This window comes from Nymphalis io, chromosome 8 (genome assembly GCF_905147045.1).
Source record: "Nymphalis io chromosome 8, ilAglIoxx1.1, whole genome shotgun sequence".
NCBI lineage: Eukaryota > Metazoa > Arthropoda > Insecta > Lepidoptera > Nymphalidae > Nymphalis > Nymphalis io.
Window position 1 is genome coordinate 8494814 of NC_065895.1, and position 19813 is coordinate 8514626.

At 32.9% G+C, this 19813-nt stretch overlaps 2 protein-coding genes across 3 annotated transcripts in view; both read left to right on the forward strand.

The window, feature by feature from the left end:
* Positions 1–3226: 3226 nt before the first annotated feature.
* Positions 3227–4652, forward strand: LOC126770046 (transcription factor btd-like). Its single transcript, XM_050489185.1, has 2 exons — positions 3227–3322; positions 3501–4652. Exons 1-2 carry the CDS (start codon positions 3293–3295, stop codon positions 4497–4499), a joined length of 1029 nt encoding a protein of 342 aa, XP_050345142.1. The 5' UTR covers positions 3227–3292; the 3' UTR covers positions 4500–4652.
* A 1474-nt stretch (positions 4653–6126) lies between these two features.
* Positions 6127–19813, forward strand: part of LOC126770034 (transcription factor Sp9) — an 80930-nt gene continuing 67243 nt past the window's right edge. Inside the window, exon 1 of one of the 2 annotated variants that reach the window (XM_050489168.1) lies at positions 6127–6255. In XM_050489168.1, coding sequence (XP_050345125.1) covers positions 6214–6255 — 42 coding nt within the window. In that variant the 5' untranslated portion in view covers positions 6127–6213. The remainder of the gene's footprint in view (positions 6256–19813) is intronic. The other variant, XM_050489171.1, reaches the window with a different exon arrangement.

Genomic DNA, 19813 nt, shown 5'->3' on the forward strand with positions numbered 1-19813 from the left:
AACACCATTCAGACTAGCCTAGGAATCCAGTATACAACAAAGATCAATAAACAACAACAACAAGAAAGACGAAACAAAAAATGCAACCCAAAAAATATGATGGTGATGCTGTCTGGAAGTAGAAACATGAAGGCACATCAACCTATCAAATTCTAAATTTATAGAAAGATACATCAAAGGCACGGACAACGTTGCTACAAAGTACAAGACAACACAAAAAAAGATACACATGTGTAAAAACACGTTTTAGTGCGTAGTTGCACAAATGTAGGTACATAGTAATATCTGCTTGCTTTTTTGTTTTATAAAATAATCGATTTAATTAAGGTTGAAATATTTGTCATATTAACTGTACATTTTATAAAAATTTTGTCAACTTTTCACTGTATAATTTCAATTCTCTCTTCGTCCAAGCTCCAAATTCTCTTTATTAAAAAGCGTTGCTACGTATCGTGGGTGCGCGCTACAATGGATGCAACTTGACACCAGTACATCATGTCGGTACTTTGTGCAAGTTGCCACAAAGCTGTATTCAAGATCCGCCAAAAGACAGGAAGTGAAGGACAACGCACGATAGAACCAATTACCCGCCCTCGATATATGAAACCCGTAATTAGTGTAAAATATCCGAGTTTCGAACGGAAGCTAACTGCCCTGTGCGATTCTTTCATTACTTTAGCTTCGTATTATATGTTTTTTTTTAATTAGTTTATAAAACTAAAATCAATTTTTATTTTTATTTGAAGGCAGACGAGAAAGGTTTTTGATGGTATGTGGCTACTTTGTGGTCGCGCATTGTTTAAAACTTACACCGTCATTGCGTCAACCACTTGATCCAAGAAGCTATTATGCTTGAAATTAATCCGGTCCACTCACCCTGCAAATCGAAAAACAGCAATGCGATATGTAGAAACGAATATCTTCCCAGGACCACACTGTCTTAAACCAGGACGAATATATCGTCTTTGTAAAATTTTGTCCAATAAGTTTATAATTTTATTTATTTAATATAATATCATATCATATTCTTCAATGAGGATTGTTTTATAATGAAATCTTGGTAAGAAATTACGGTTTAAGTAGTTTACAATGGCTCATAATTAAAAGTCTTTAAATAGTATTGAGTATAATTATATATACAATTTGTTTTTCATGTTATATAACCATTGTTCTGACCGTTAATGCGAGTCACGATTTGATCAAATGTTGCAAATTTCTTAAGGTAATAGTCATATTTCCTAGTAGATAACATCACATACATTTGTTATTTATTTTAACTTAAACGAACGTTAAACGACGAGCAGCTTAAAAAATTCTCAAACAGCTTCCTAGAAGCTATAATTTTTACGTAAAATAAGCAATGCAGAGCATTCTCATTTCAACTTAGGTATTTGGCGGTAGGGTCTTGTGTATGCCCTATAAATTAAGGTACTTCTAAAATCTAAATACAAACAGGTACCTATTTTAGCAAGAATATTTTAGCAAAAATATATCTACTTAGGTACGTATTATTAATATTTAATAGATATATTTTTTTATAAATATGCACACGCTGTAATGATTAGCCTACTATGTTTCACAAGTTACTTTGTATAATTGTATATTTTATTCTATGCATCTATTGAAATTAGACAATCATAGCTGTCTTGTCTTGTCCACTATTCGCATCTTTTGAGTCCCTTTGCCGTTGACAAAAACACAGTAGCCGTCAAGATTTATGGCGTGAGGAGAACGATCATCGCGCATTAGTAGTTACTATTGTCCGCTCTAAGGGGCTTTTGTGTTTGACGAACTGCCGCGGAGCAGGACAGTAGCATGCCAGACGTTTTGTCATAGTTCTTAAAAATATACACTTAAAGCGCTTTAAAGTATTGAATGAACTTCAGTGACGTTATTTAGGCAATACTGCAGCGCTTTGATGCGTATTGAGCGTAAATCGGCGAACTATTGTTCTATACAGTCGTAAACATGTCGACAGGTTATTGCATTGTAACCATAGGGTGTAAAGTTTTGAACATTCAACTTAACAGTAGCCACTTGCTTCTGGGAAAATGTAATGGATCGTTATTAATTGGTGTCTAAAGATAATAAAACTAAAAAGTTTACAGGTTTATTGAACGTGTAAACCTACATTGTTAAGAGTAGGCACCTATAGGGTCTATCTTTTCTTTAGTTATTTAATTAATTTGTGGTTTAGGTATATAATAAAGGATGTTATACAGATACGTAATTTTTTAAATAAAATAACGAGGTTATTTTTTAAATATTAATATTTGATTTATACCTAGTATTCAAAAGTATGTTTTACATAAAGAAAAAAGTAGCCGGAACATACGTCGTATCCTTTTGTAAAATAAAACATAAGCAGTCCATTTCGGACATTAAATAAAAAGCATGCTAAGGTCACTCGAAGAAAAGAAAATTTAGATCTATAAGAGAGCGGTGATCTTTAAAACAAAAGCAAAGCAAACGATTTAACAAACTGCTATATTTTAACAACGTGTAATTAAAGGTTTGGCTTCGCTCGAATATGCATAAATCATGCGTCTGCCGCGAACTGCCGACCGAAATAGAGAAAAAATTAAAAACATTAAGCGTCTGAGATACAACCCGAAAAATAATAACTATTCAGACTTTTGAGTTGGTTGTGTGAGTATTGGTTTGAGATCTGTTTAACCAAGCGTGGGAAATGTTTCTTTAATTATTTCGACTAAGAAAAAAGAAGGCGTTAACTAAGAGATAGTTCTTTGTAATTACAAAACATAAAGTTCTAAACAACTTCTAGTTATAGTTGAAAGCTAAGCTATTTGAATGAATAATTTCGATTGATTCAATTAACTTAATTCAATAAATTTATAGACAAAAAGTTACTAAGATATCCTTACAAACAATTTTCATTGCGATCATATATGCACATTTCATCTCTAAATTGCCTTTCAAATAAGACGAAAGCACATAATATTGGCATTACGTCCATACGGGGCGGGTCGTCGCACATAAAGGTAATGCTTATTAGTTTTTCCTATTACAAGACGCTATGAAATCTTATAAACTCATAACTCACGGGCGGGGAGGGGTGTGGCAGAGGCTGCGCCGAGGGACGCGGAGGCTGGGGCCGGGGTGCGCGTGCGCCGGTACCAGGCCGGGGCGGGGGGCTCGGGGCGAGGTGACAACCGCTCGTTACGTTTATCCCAAGCCAGTTATTAAAAACGTCTCGGCGCGAGCGGTGTGCCGCCCTGTAATTATCCAGTTGAAGGTTCTTTGCGCTACGTTGTCACCACCGTCCCCGGAAATGCAATACGTAGATCCGCCCGCACAACAGGTCCGTCCGCCCGCCTACGCCCTCTGCTATTATTTGACACTTTAACGTTAATAATTGTTATTGAAACAATTAATTTAATCTTTAAAAATAAATATAAAACAACACACGCAAATAAAGTCATTTGTATCAAATAAACTAAAGTGAAAGTAAAAGTGATTTATTTTTTTTGTTGTTACAGATGATGAACGTAATGAGTGGTTACGGGTGTGGATATGGGCGAAGTGACGCGCTGTCACCAGCTTCAGATCTATCGTCCTGCAGCAGTGCCTCGTCGGGTACTTGGTGCGGTAACACATGGCGAGAGTTCCCACCCTATCCACAATACCCTGCGTATTGGCCACCGAGTACTACAACAGAAGACGCTCGAGAACTCCAACGCAGATGTGCGAAATGTCGTTGCCCCAACTGTCTGACCGAAGCGGCTGGTTTTGGACCTAATTACGGCAAAGACGGTGCGAAGCGAGAACACGTTTGCCATGTTCCCGGCTGTGGAAAGGTATATGGAAAAACGTCACACCTAAAAGCTCACCTTCGCTGGCATACTGGCGAACGCCCTTTTGTATGTAATTGGCTTTTTTGCGGTAAACGTTTTACTCGCTCGGATGAATTACAACGACACTTACGTACCCATACTGGTGAAAAGCGATTTGCTTGTCAACTATGTACAAAGCGATTCATGCGTTCCGACCACCTTGCCAAACATGTGAAGACTCATGCAAATCTGTCAAGAAAATCTAAGAAAACGAAAGACGAAGAAAAAGTTGACACTCCAAAACCAAGTGAAGATAAAAGTGAGCAGCCACAGGTGGCAAATCAGATAGCATTGGCGCCTGCACCTCCTGTGTCAATCGGAAGTTCTAATTATGGGACTGTGCCAGTTACGCACGCGGCACCGAAACAAATGCTAAACTACGCCACAGTGGCCCCTCACGTGATGCACAATTCTCCAACCAGTTACAACAGCAGTGGGGTATTTGGAAGTGGTAGTGTCATGTATGGAAGTGGTTGGTGTCAGGAAGTACGTCAGGATGCTCTCTATGCTCGACCAGCGAGAGATCCACGTTTTTATCAACAATATACTACTCCACTTGCAGCGTATCAGTGCTCTTCGAAGGATAACTATGCAGTTTTTCAAGGACATTATAATTTACAACCTCCAGTAGCTATCGGACAGTAAACATTTGAAGCAGTCTGTGTATATGTGCCTTAAACTTTTGCATGTAGTGAATGAACTAAATGAATGCCATTTTAGTTATAAGACGATGTCAAATAAGTTATCATAACAGACAGTTATTAAATTATAAGTCTTAAGTTACCATGTAAATTGGAATGTGATGTGCCTTCTTAGTTTGGTGTATATTTTTTATTTTTTTAAATAAAATATTTCTACTATATAAATATGTCTTTTCTATATTCCCTACTAATTATACATATATTTTATTTAGTAGATTTTATGAAATAATTTTGCGAGAAACGAGAAACACTTTATATTCTTTTCAGTTATTAAGCGCTATATTGCGTACTTGATTTTAACATAAAAAAGTAATAAGCATAATATTTTATAAATAGTAAAAGTAGAATTAGAAAAAATAAAAACTATAGGTGTACAAAAAGCACTTTATATAATTACAAATGTTTCTTACATAGTACTTCAATATAGAGTAAAACTATTTGAACTACGTTATTTTTTTTTATAAAGTTAATTTATTTTTAGATTGAATTAAATGCAAAGCCATTCACCACTTACACTTAAAATACCGTTTAATATTTCTCTTGCGAAACTCTTTTCATTTTGAAAAACAACACTTTTTTTTAATTTATACATATATGTATGCTATTTATTTTTTTTAATAATTATGTCTTAATGATTATATTATTACTGTAGACTATATTTGAGTATTTTTAACGATAATAATAATATCAATATTATAATAATTATCTGCTCATAAAGTTTCCCGTTGCCTGAAATATTCATTCTAATAAGAATTGATCGCATAAACAATGTTTTAAAATAAGTATACATACATGTAACATTTAATGCGAGCAATCCAAGAAGGATTGACCTAACCGTCAGTCAACTTTCTTAATTTTTAAATAAAGATGGATTGTCTTTTTATTTAGTTTTGTTTTAAATATTGGTAATTTTGAATGTTTTATGTAATTAAGAGCAACCTTATTGTTCTACGAATCAGCTACACATTGCTACGTTGAACCGTAGACGGCGTACATATATATCTATAGTATTTATTGTAAATATTTCTGATATGTTAATAATAGCTTACTCTTAATTATTGGGAGTATAGAATGAGGAGATGTCACTTGAATTTTATTAATTTAGGATATTTAATTTCATGACAGTATAATAAAATAATATCTTCGCACACTTACCATTAGTATTTAGTAAGTAGTCACTAATGGTGACTATTATATAATCTTATTAATAAATAAATATTATTAAAGTTTGTTATTCAAATATAGTTTATTAAATTATTTTTAGATCTTTTTTATGGGATTATGTTATGGCTTCTCGTCACGAGATGTCGCTAGGTATCGTAGTCGCTAGGATCAGAGCAGGTTCGCGACGGCAGCGCGCGGCCAAGGCGTAATTGCACGCGGCTATTATCTGGGCGGCGCTCAGCGCGCATGGCGGCCGGTGCGAGCGGGATGCACTCGATAATACGTAAAACAAAACGAGGGAGTAATGATGGTAAAAAACGAGCAGCACGCAAATTATAGTGAGAAATGAGGCAGCCGGTAGCGGTGGGGGCTCGTGGTGCGGTGGGGGCCGGTGTGCGGCAGTCGCGGTCGCTCGGCGCACGCAGACCGCCCGCGCCGCCTGCGCCGCGCCTCGCGAGTGCTGTGAGTGAGTGACATGCGCCATCTCCAGCGCCATGAGCGGCAAGGGCTCTTCCTCTCCGGACCTGCTCATGAATGTGAGTTCAGCGCGCTGTCAAACGCCCCCTATACATCTAAAACCTTCAACGACCAACACCAAAATCACCTCCTTACTCAATTCTATTATCTTATCTGTCAAAATGTTGTACGTAATTTTAGTACCTTAAATAATAAGCATTGATTGTTAATTTAAAAAATTATCATGTCTCAGACATAATGTCTATGTTGAGCCCGCGACCTAAACCACATAGGTACTAACGGATTAGAATGTTGTTCCCTGCAGTAAATGTAATGTTATCACCATTAATAACATTGAAATAAACCGCTCTTAGCGCCGTGATTTCATGGTTTATAGACTTTAATATTGAGATCAAATCACGGTTAAAATGGGTGAGTTCATAAAACGGTTTATTAGTTGCAGCGAGCTTTAGGGCATTGTCGATTTAGCACGCACCATAAGCGGCACAGGCCGGTCCCTCGAGCCCTAACCTCTATTACTATTCATAGGCCCTCCCGGGTCGAGTGGCCCCGACGGAGTCATCGTGCTGAAACATTTTATTGGAACTATTTGTAGTGTCCTTTTCTTTTAAATAGTCATTATTATTGTTATTATACATGTACCAAATTTTTTTACTATTGTATTTATTATAATAAAAACATATGTATGAAAAACTCCGATTTTCTAAACATTTTTGACTTCGAATTCGAAGTCTTTGAAATTATCCTGTAATTATTCCACTTACAAGATATTTATTTTATTACCATTCTCACATTTCTTGTGGAATCAGGTAAATAGATAAAAAACTTAAAACTGACATTTATTGACACTTAAAGTAATAATTGTGACGTATATGTTATTGTTATTATCTAAAAATTGCCTATTAAAGTTTGTTCCGAACATTACTAGCAGCTCGTAAAAACTACCGAAATGCTAATTCAATTAAGCGTAGTCAAATAAATAAAGGTTGGATCGGCGTTCGAGGTCCGTAACCAATCCTTAATGACACATAGAACCTTCATCCATTTTCTACTCAATTTCCTTTTCATATTAGTTTAATCTAGAGGCAGGACTACTGGCGCCAAAAATTATGCGGCGACGGCCGTGTCGGGCGCGGCTAATCTGTTTAGTGTTGTATTGTAGAGCGCTCGGCTCCTTTGTGCGGTGAAAAAGGAAGAAATTTATGCGTTTCGGCATCGTGTGTGAGTTTTTTGTGAGAATGTAATTAATAATTCGGCGGCAAAACTAACAGTGTTTTCGTTGTTACGTCGTAAGTGATTGATGTGTGTCGGACGGCACAATTAGATCATGTTGAAACAGACTAATGTACGCTGACCAATGACTATAAAAAATATAAATCTGTGTATGAGGTTCGTTTTAAAATAGACTATTAGGTATATAGTAAAAGTCCATTTAAAAAAAATTGACTACACATTTTTCTTATAACTAGATTTATGTGTTAATGACTAGTTTTCTCAAAATATAAATCTTTTTGTATTTTTATATTTATTTGAAAGTATAGCTTAGTCAATATTTATTTTGGAATAATATGAAGAATGTTAGAAAGATTTTAAATATTTTATAACAACAAGTAAATTACTACAACCACGCAAATAACATATATAGTTGCTATGTTTAACGCCGTTTTACAACTTTACTGTTTTCAAGTTTCGAAACATGTTTCTTTGGAATGGATCGGTGACCACGAGATGCGTAGGCGCAGGTCTCGCTAGCATTTTACAAGTCACGATGTTCTCCGTGCTTCAGGTGTAATGGAATAGAGGAATATTTGTTTAGTAATGGCAGCTACCAGAATGACTGGCTTTTAAACAATAGGCAGGATGGATATAGCTTTTTCGTAGAGTGTTCCAATTTAAATAAAATGAAGTTGCACATTGACTACTTACAAATATAAAATGAGCATTATTATTTACTATAATATTACAAATCTTTTGAGTGAAGTAATAATCAATTTTAAGTATGGAATAATTTAAGCAGATGTAATAAATTAATAAAAAATATTGGAAAAGTTATAATAAGACCGATCACTCTTGAAGTAAATAGCGCTTGAAGTACGGTTTGAAAATTTATATAATTCTAGAAAAGTTGAATATGTCTTCCGCTAATAAGATGCTGCCTAGGATAGCGACATGGTAGTTATTGACAGTAGCGACGGATCGATATCCTTCTACAATTATTTAGATAGCAGGATACGAGCAATTGAAGTAAGGCAAGCTACCACTCGCCACGTATGGAATACCGTTGATTTGGCCACTTGCCGGCAGTCGCGCTACATTTTAATTGACCACGCGATGTTGTGCCTCGTCTCGTCCGACTTTTTCTCCACAAATTGCTCTAAAGTGCTTAATGAGCGATGCGTGCAATCGCCGTTTCCCCGTACGTGAGGTTGCTCTTATTTTACATAAATAGTTCAGCTCGAACTAATGCCGATTCTCGGTACTGTAATTGCGCCTGTGACAGGCTTCCGTCGCCTTTCCAGAGGCCGGCGGTTGAACGCTGAACACGCCAAACGTCTGCGTCGCCTAAATTGCTGTTATTTTGCATTAATAGCGTAAACGGTGAGTGCGTGCGCATGTTTTATATCTAGTATTTTAGATCTAGTCGGTATGCAAGTCATTGAAGTTGACGTCAAAAGTTTGCTACCGTTTAAGTTGTTATTGGTATATTAACTTATAATGTATGATATATTAACTTAATGTTTTTGATAGGAATATTTTCTTTCTTCTATTGCCTTCTGAAAATACATTCTTCATATTATAGGGTCAGCCCAGCAGTGGGTCGCTTCTACAGTCTATATGATAGTTTCTCTTCATAACTTTTGAGTATTTGTTCTGAAACAGATGTAATGAATACTAAAATTTATTGAAATACATTATTAGTAATTATAAAAGTTGGGTACGTGAGAAAATGTAAAGCAATGGAATTTATTTTACATAATGTGTCCTCCTCCATAAATTACAATTTTTATTTATAAATTGAAGTTATTGTCGATTTTCTTGATCATTAAATGTAATAAATCAAAAGTAAAAAACTAAACTACTATCTTATAATTTAGTTTTGTTACTTGAAGAATTATTAATTATAATTTAATGATTGTGTATCTTTTGAGTAAAAAACATTGACACTAATGTAAAATAAGTATATTCGGCATATTTATTATGCACATAACCTCTGACTCACTGGTCTCTTAGAAGAAGGTAGCGACTTCTTTTATTTCACAATACGATAAATAACTTCGGAACAACATACTGGGAAAAGATGAATTTATTTACATACATCGGTTGCTAAAACTCTAGTTAACCAAACAAAATAATATATTTAGCTTGGTTATCAAGTTTAATTCCTCTATATCTACTTACACGTATTAAATTTACAGATCGCAGATGAGAAATTCGACTTGAAACATTCAAGTGGCCACAGAACCAGTTGTAGCAATTATATCTCCAATAGCCACCAACAGGCAATTAATTTACTTATTATGAGATTGTTATGCAGATAGTGAATTGACTAATGTATTAAATTCGAAGAACGAGCGTTTGATCTTATATTATTATCTTAAAAATATGTATACATAACTTGCTTCCGCCCGTGGCTTCGCCCACGTCTGAGCACATCACGAACCCGCAGCTTCTTCAATCTGTGCCGATGGCAGTGGTTTTAGAGCATTAAAAGTGTATAAGCTAAAATTTCATCCAAATCCGTTGTCGTTTTTGCGTGATTGAGTATCATCTAAACATACAAACTTTCACATGTATAATATTAGAAGGATTCTCTTCATGATAAAAAAAAACACGATACGAGTAATTAATTTACAAGCAAAATAATAATAAGGGCCTTTGTTGATTAAATTTTCATTATAGTACGGTCAAAAGATAAGCCATGGTGAGCATCTAATGAAATACATACGCGAGCCCAGTTCAAAGGAGATACAATCTTGGATCCTGACCAATGGTGGAGGAGCAGGCATTCATTGGTAATGTCAACTTGGAACAGGTCTTTTGACGTCATATGCGAAGCGATTAAATACACCAACGGTCCAGTGGATAGATATATATGTACGCTATAAATCGCTCGCATCGCTGCGCTTCGTTCATTCATCATATTTATTATTATTTGGAACTATCAAACCGAATCAATGAATTTTGCCCTGCGAGTTTGATCTTAAAATGTATAAGACTAGAATTTTATATTAAACGGCATTTAATATCCATAATATTAAAAAGATTTAATTTAATTTTAAATGAACAATTAAATTAGTCAAAACAATAACTCAAGTTTAGTACAACATGCCAATAATAAAAGCTGCTGATTTGAAAAGGTTTGGAGTTGATAAGGTCTTCACTGCTCCCCTGCGTGTTGGTGGTTACGACTTTTATCAATATAAAACGAATACGATATATGATCCCTAGTTAGGCTGTGCACAATAAATATGCAATAAATAGGTAAAGTTATAATCATACCGATCGATGTCGGCTTAATATAAAGTCTCGCTTCTGGGCCGCTACGCTTGCGATGGACAGTTATTCTCACACGACCTGTCCAACAGGTTCAACGCATGACCGGAACAGATGTATCTGTCTGAATGAATGCGAGATTTATTTTATGTTGTCCATTTAAATCTGCTGGTGATGTTGCCTTTGCAGTCAAACTGAATGTTGTTTCGGATCATTGGTTCTGACAATCAGTTATCGTTAAAGAGTATTAGTATATTAACTAAATGTAACTATTTGCAAACATAATTTTGATACATTGAAATAATTTTAGAAGTATTACCAAATTATTTAAAGTTTATTATACTGCTTGAATTAATTGAACGATTATCAAAGGACGTAGGTATACAATTAGTTCATAGCACACAAGTACCTTTGATTGTACAGTGCCTAATTTAATTAATAGCGGCAATAATTAATTATGATGAATTAATTAATATCTAAATAGCATATGTATTCCTATCATATCCAATTTCGTCAGTCAGCTTCTTAAGATTTTTATTTTTAATCATTTTCTTCTAATTATGTCATTGCATATATTTAGATATTTCTGATCTTTAAGTAGATATTTTAACTTTGATTAAATAATATGTCTCGTATAAATTTAAAAAAAAAAAGAATGCATAAGTCGATACCTTCATTCCTAATTCGAATTAACCCATTTTTTTAAAATAATGTTAACATTATTCAAAGTAAACAATATCTGAAATTTTTGGTATCTATTACCAGCCAAAAGTTTTTATAGTAAACGTTAGAACAAACTTTTAGGGAATATATTTTTGTCAAAAAAAAGTAATGTTACAGTGAATAAAAAAAGATGTTCCCTACCCTTTGGAGTGTATCATTTCCGGGACAAGTCGCTTTGTCGTTGGGCATATTTATTTCCCTGGGTAAATGGACGCATTTCCATAAAATAGCAGTTCGCTTTTTGTGTATGTCAACGCGTTGGCGCACGTGGCGTTCTCGAACATAATGGAAAGTTTTGAATTACATCGCAGACTTTGACTTATGACTTTAGTTACTTCTTTAACACATATTTTTTGCAATGTTGACGTTTTAGACATTTGACTTGATTTTTGTAATAAACGTTTTATGTATTTGTCGTTAAACTATCATTAAAAAATACCTCATAAGGCATTTTAAACCAAATTTAAAGTAAAAACCATACGAAGTATTAGTTATTATTTGTTTTACAATTAAAAATATTAATCTAACATTTGGTATAAAAAAATTCGTACTATATTAGGTATATCAAACCTTGAAGATAAGAACCTTGAATTTGTTGAAAAATAAAAACGAATATATTTTATTTAAAAGTTGCAGACACTATAAACTTACAATTGTAAACATTTTAATTTTTATCTTATAAAAAAGTCGAATTATCTCTCTGTTGACTTTAGAGTAGGTAATTAAAATTGATTAGTGTGTGTGTAAAGTAAATCTAAGTGTTTATGTATGTGGATTCAAAACTCTTATAGGGGAATCGTTAAATTGTATGTATTCATCATATAAATTTCAATATAATATAAAAAAAGATTACAATCATAAAAAAATAATCAAAATTAAAGAATGACCTCCACTTAAGCAGTGGGTAATAATGTACTGCTAAATAAGAAGTTCAGCTTGGGTGGTATCTGAAAACGGTTATATTCCTTGGTGCTGATAGCATCTTATCGGTGTAATCTTATGTTTCCGACACCTTTGCGTTTCGCTGCCCTTCATAATATCTCCGAACTTACATTGTTTCGAATACACAACTGTATGAAGAAATGATTCAACTAATTTGTCCTCAATTGTCACTTGTAGCATTTATATTATAGGTACTTCCATAGTGTCTTTTGCGTGACAATCGAACTTGCATCGCTGAAGTAAAATTCCATCATGATTTTTCATAAATATGTTTGACGATTTTGACGCAAAAAGGTTTTTCTTTAAATTCTTGTATCTACTGAGCAGTTCGGATTTTTATTTTATTTTATGAATGGAAGAATAAAGGGCCTCATCAGATAACTCTTATTTCGCAAGTTCAGGATTCAATAATTTAAGTAATAATTATTTTGTACTTCTATATACAGTTTGGTTATAGGTATAATTTGTAATCACCTTTATCATTTATTATGTAATATTGTTATTTTTAGTTTATCATGTGACATTTTATTCGTTCATTCATCTGCATCCTGTAATCTTGTCACGACATGAATCTTGTCACCCCGAATGTTTCTACTCCATTGGTCGCGTTATCGTTTCCGTAATGCAGATTTTATATGTAGTTCGACTTTTATCAACAAAATTTATTATATAATATATAATTAATATGTTTATTAAATGTTTTTTATGAGTATAATACATTCCACACGAGTTTTATTTTTTAACTCCATCGCTGGTCGCTTAAGATTGTAAATACTGAGTTTTTTTTTTCTATTAAATAAAGTCTCAGTTGTAGTCCGAATGTGGCGGTTGGCAGTGCTAACAATCCCCTGCCTTATAATGTATGGGTCGGATTCGTTATCCCATCGGGTAGTGAGAGTGGAAGTATAGATATTGCACTTGTGTTTGCGAACAAAATTGTGGACTAAAATATGTCCTGTGCTATTAGCATATCTCTCATAAACATGGCAGCTGTAGTCAAAATCGATTTAGAGCATCACAAAGAGAAAATATAGATGAAGCATTGTGTAGACGAAAGCGTGTTTAGTTTTGTTATAAATAATTCCACTGTCTTTACTTATGATATTATAAGGCTTAAGAGCTCCATTTGCTTTAAGAAAAACATTAGTTGCTACCTTTTATCGTCCACGATTTTATATCCAGTTGCCTATCTCACTCGGATGAATATATATTTTCCTTGTATCGTCAATGGTAACCCTAACGTCAGGGATGTCGACTCACGCGCCGCGCCCCGAGCGCGACGATTATAATTTCGAGCGCCGATCAACATTAAAACGAAGGTCCATAAATTTATTAGACATAGTGTCGGCTGACTCGCCTCGGGCCCGCATTACATAAAATATGTCAAGAATTAACCATTATCATACTAGGAATATTTTACTTTGGTTATCCAGGGATCTATGCCAAGATTGCATGAGATTTGAATAAACGTGACTGAATTCATGGCTAATGATAAGAGCATGTCGGAAAATAGCGTTAAAAAACAATTCGGTCAGTGTATAATAGTTAAAATAACTGTGTAATAATATACCAGTTATGTGAATAATCTGTGGGCTCGTGGTTTTCGAATTAATTTTCTTATCCATAATAGTATCATTATCTGTTGCTTAAACTTAATGTAATTTAATAGTCTATATTAATAAAATAGTTACTCGATTTATGTCTGTGTGCACATGCGCATCATGCAACAAATACTGAACATCTCAAGATGTATTTTTTTTTAAATTTACCTGACGATCTATAGATCATTTTCAGCTATTTATAATAAAAATATAACCAAATTAACTCAGCTAACTGTGAAAAAAAGATAAAATATTTGACGCTATCATATATATATGTTATCGTATATCACGCAAACGCAGTTGTAAGTATTACCTGCTATATTTAAAAAGGTTGAAGTGTTCAATAAAAGTATGTTTAGAATATTAAAAAAATATTTTATTTAATGTTATTTTAATCAACGAACAAGAAATAAATAATAAATAATACGTCACTACAAGAATCAAATGTGACAAATATTTAATCATTTTGCATTCAAATTATATGACTACTAGTTTCCGGCCGCGGTTTTTCTACGTGTTATTAAGTACATTATGTCCTTTTCTGTACTCGTAATAACGTGTGTGCAAAATTTCTTGACGATCGTTTGTGTAGTTAAGGCGTGGAAACGTAACAAAAAAACAAAACAAACTCACTCTTGCATTTTATTAGTATGGATACATACATAGGTAGATCAAATCTCTATTGCAAGTTGTTGTATATCAATTAGATTTTTAGTTAATAATAATAAAAGGTTCGATAAAGACATCTATATTTTCTATAAACAAATTAATCCAATTCAAACGAATGAAACACATATTACATAAGGTACTAGATTTGTTTTAATATAAAGGTGATCCGTGTTTTGTGCCTGGTCAGTACCAGATTTTAAAGTGTTTGACCAGATAAGGCCTTGATTCTAAACACAGATAGCGCCGATCCCGACCGCGAGTTATAAAATGTAAATTATCGCACGATATTTTACATAAATTCAAAGTGACCGCTATATATCGATGGCCTTACATAACATCACGTAATTATGCCGTGCACAATTATTATAATTTTCGTATAATCGCTTTCATAAGGACGCGCGAAAAAACAATTTTATAGCATATTCACTTGATTTATGGACGTTGTTTAAGATTAATGTCGAAATTATTGGAAGATTTAGTTATTGCACATAATTCATCTTGTTTTATATTTAACATATATAATGAGCCAGGACCTATTTTAGTGGAATATTTAAATATTTTACTCATACCTTGCTTTTGCAATGGGACATTTACTAGATCTTGTTTTTTAAAATTAAAAAAAAATAACTTCACAATTCATCGTATTTACATATGGAAATAATAATTCAAGATAGTTCAATATTGCTTTGGCCATTAAATCATTTTGCATTCAAATAGCGCTACGCTTTGAGCATATGCCGCACACTTAAAACATTTTTAGTAATCATAATTTTATGTAATTATTTTAATTTTTTCGAGTCGTGAAAAGATCATTAATTTTGAGAATGGGTAATTATAAGTTAAACATCTGCGTCCACGCGGTCACGGCATCCTTCCCCTCTCATCTAATCATCGGCGATTCATCTAACGAAACAGAGAAATTAATTACAGACTAGCTTCCCAAATCTTACTGCTTCGTGATTTTAATTATAACCTACATTTTATGATTTATCGAACACTTATCTATATCGTTGATTAATAAAGTTTTACGAATCTAAAAATGGTCAAGACGGCTCCTATTATCATATGTTACTAATGTTGCCTTGTGTTTTACATACGGTGAGTATCAGTTTTCCCTTTAAATATTTACGCAGTGTGGCTATTAATTAAATTGAATTGCAATTAAAGTTGTAAGATTTTCAAAGCTATCGCGTGCTACGCGTGAAAACGAACACCTTTTCCTTCGTAAGTGCTTGTAATTAAATCGACTTCTGTCATTATGTCCTTTTGCCCCATTTATCCTGAATTATAGTTTCTGATTATAGACCGTGTTATATTTAAAATTCAGTTTATAGTGAATAATAGATCGTTGAAGTTCGGTCATTTGGAAAAGTGGAAAATTTAATTAATAGGCAGTTAAAATTTTCTAATCAAATAGCACCTCAAATAAGCTTCTCCGCGATATGTTAGAAAATTAATTGGTTAGTAATTACTTTAAACTACTTTTACAAGGTATAAAATGTGTAACGGACTATAGATTGCGATACTTAATTACTGTTATTTATTTAAACACCGACTAGTATACTATAATAGTCATAATAAAAATTGATAATGCATAAATTCTAATAAGATAATGTAATTTTTTTTTTAATGCAAACGTTATAAGCATTTCGTATGAAGGAAATAGACATTCGTTAATCACTGCTACGCTATGTTAGTCGTTTATTAAATTAATATATTAATTATTGTATAGGTAAATCCAGTTCAAAATAAAATATCGTATGTTTTCTGCATTATATATTCAAGGGTTCAATCAAGGATTGTGTCTGTTCAAAATCATAAAAGAACTTCATGTTCTTATGTTAAATAATATTTGTCCACCATAAATATATAAACAGCTTTCCGCCCGCGGTATTGCTCGCGTGTGAGGACTGTGAGGTGTCATGTGTCGCGAGAGTCAAGTGCTGCAGCAGCTGCTAGTAGCCTAATGCCGCTGTGTTAAGTAAGGGTATAATCTATCTGTTTTATACATTTCATCAAAATGATTCCAAGCGTGTTTTATAGATAGACTTCCACGTTAATAATATTAGTAACATAAACACTAAAACAAGAAATGTAAGTAAAAGAAGGTTTATTGAGATGAAATATTATTTAACCTTGAATCTTATCAATTGAACCATAGATATATTATTTTTAATAACCGTTTTCCAAATACCGATAAAATTACATATTTTATTTAAATAATCAATTATTTTTTTAACTGTATATATATATTCAGGAATTTAAACTAAAAAAAAACAGTTCGAAATGTAAACAATACGCTTACAATGTTGGAACCCTCGTTCATATGGAGGCAAATCAGCCATATGCTATGCGACAGCCCCATTGCTGTTGCAAATGACCCATTCCATTCATCACACCACAACCACAAGCAACTTAGTATCTTTATTTAAAAAACCATGCGATCTACTGAATAAAGAAGAAAGAGATACGGCAAATGTTGAAAGTTGAAACTGTAATCCGTGCAAAAGTGTACTAAGTACTAAAAATTTTTAGTATAATAGTACAACACTTGTTTTAAATGTATCTTATTTATTTTAAATAAATCCCGAAGTTTATCCTTTGTCATTTTCAAAACAATATATATGTCAAATATAATTACGATCGTTTTAGTGGTTTAGTCGTAACGAGCTATCAACATTACAGTCTGAGTCACCTTCGCATTTATATTTTATGGTATACTAACTGCCATTCCGACTTCACACGGATTAAAACGGATTTTATACCGGTATAAACAATGAGATATGATATGATAATGAATGTTTATTCATTGATTAATTTGCCCGTACTTTGATAATACTGCGTACAACTCACCCGGAAACCAGAAACCAGACAAACAAAATAAAACTTACCTTTTATGTTATTATTGTATATTTCTAAAATGATGAGATATAAACATTCGCCAATTTATCGCCCATAGTGCGTTAATGTATCGTACAACACGCCCAACGTTTTTTAGGCATTTTTTAAGTATCACGGTATATTAATATAATCTTTGATTTCGATAACAAAAGGCAATATTTATCTACATAAAACATTTAAAATTAATATGTTATTTATTTTGTTAAATGAATATTTTGTGATTCAAAAGTTGTTCATTTTTCCCATTTTTTAAACATAAAAACGGTCATTTATCTATAAAAGATAGGTAGGTCATTGATTTTTCTGTGCACATTAGGTAATCTAGACAATTTCCTTTCTGACTACGTTGTCATATTCAGCTACATCTCAAAAATATGCAGCTTAATAACAGAAAATGTAGCCCTTGTTCAACCCGAAACTTGAATCTAAAATAATATGCAAGTTTCATCAACAGAAATAATCATTTTGACTTGAATCGAGACAAAACAAAAAATATTTCTTTATAATATTAGTATTATAAATGCTAAAAAATAATTTTATGTAAAATAATATATTTAAATAAAATAATACGTTTTAATATGTAAATAAAAAACAATAATGTAATTATTAAGTAAATTGATTATTTTAAACGTGTGAGTTAGGTCACTTCTGCGTTGTCAGTCTCAATTGCATTCGCTTTTTTAACATGTGAAATGTAATTTGAAATGGGGAGCTTGCGGTCGTAATGATGAGCGAGTAATATTCCCTTTCCGGTCTGCATTAGGTAATGAACCGAATTACTTTATTGAGGCTCTTCTCTAAGTGTGAAATATATTATACGCCCTAATGCCAAGTCACTTCCTGACAAAAATTCCATAATAAAATATAATTCAGTTTCGAATATAAAAGTATTTTGCTTGATATACTAACACATACATATATATGTATATATAGGTATTCAATCAGCCATACAATTTTATAAATACATGCATTTATTTTATTATTTAATTGGTAATAGGAATGTAACGTTGGCATAAAATATCGATATATCTAATTCAATAACGAAACTCGAAAAAGAATTTACGCAAATCTGTTGAAAAAGAAATAAATATTTAAAAAAAACATCCAGTCACAACGCTTGAGATCTTCGAGCCGATGTTATCTTTGTTAAATAGCTTGTTGGTGGGGAACAAAATATCTTTTATCTATTTTATTTGTTTTAAGGATTCCATCGAATGACGTAAACATTTTTTTCTGTTATATTTCAATGATTAACCGTAACAGCCTGTGAATGTCCTACTGCTGGGCTAAAGGCCTCCTCTCCTCTTTTTGAGGAGAAGGTTTGGAGCTTATTCCACCACGCTGCTCCAATGCGGATTGGTGGAATACACATGTGGCAGAATTTCAGTGAAATTAGACACATGCAGGTTTCCTCACGATGTTTTCCTTCACCGTAAAGCACGAGATGAATTATAATCACAATATACAAAAATAAAATAATCACAAATTAAACACATAAAAATTCAGTGGTGCTTGCCCGGGTTTGAACCCACGATCATCGGTTAACATTCACGCGTTCTTACCACTGGGCCATCTCGGTTAACATATGAACTTATATATAAATGTATATTATCATTACACACATGGTATTGCTGGCTCATGCATCTGAAGTTTAAGCCAGATTCAATAAAACGAGCTGTAAATTTAAACACACTTTTGTTGCTGCTACCATATATTATTTGTTGTGTATGTATATTTGATGTAGTAGTTATAGATACTCAAAATTAAAATTTGTACAAAATGTTTGTCAAAAAATGCTTTTAATTGTAATTTATTCAGTTTAAAGATCTTTATTATTACTCAAAGAACATACAGTTCACTTAAAAGAGTAATTTAACAAATTTCACACAGTAAAAAGGGTAGACAATCTTAAATAAATAAATTGACAGAAAATGTAATGTTATAACAAAATACAGTACAAATCAATGGCCAGAAAAAGAAATGGAGATTCCAGAAACTAACAACAAAAAGAAACAAAAAATAAATTATAAAAAAACAGATTTTTATTCCTTAATAATGTTTTTGGTGTTGTGTGTGTTTGTGAGTATTTTATATGTTTACGTGTAGATGTGTGTGTGTCGCGTGTGCATAAGCGTGTGTGTGTGTAAAGTGTGTGTTTTTTGAAATACGAGTGTATTGTTTTAATCGTTAATATATTTAGAAATAAAACTTTTTAACTTTGATGTAAAGGCAGACGTGCTCGAACAATTTTTTATATCAGCAGATTATTGAATTAAGTTACTCCGTC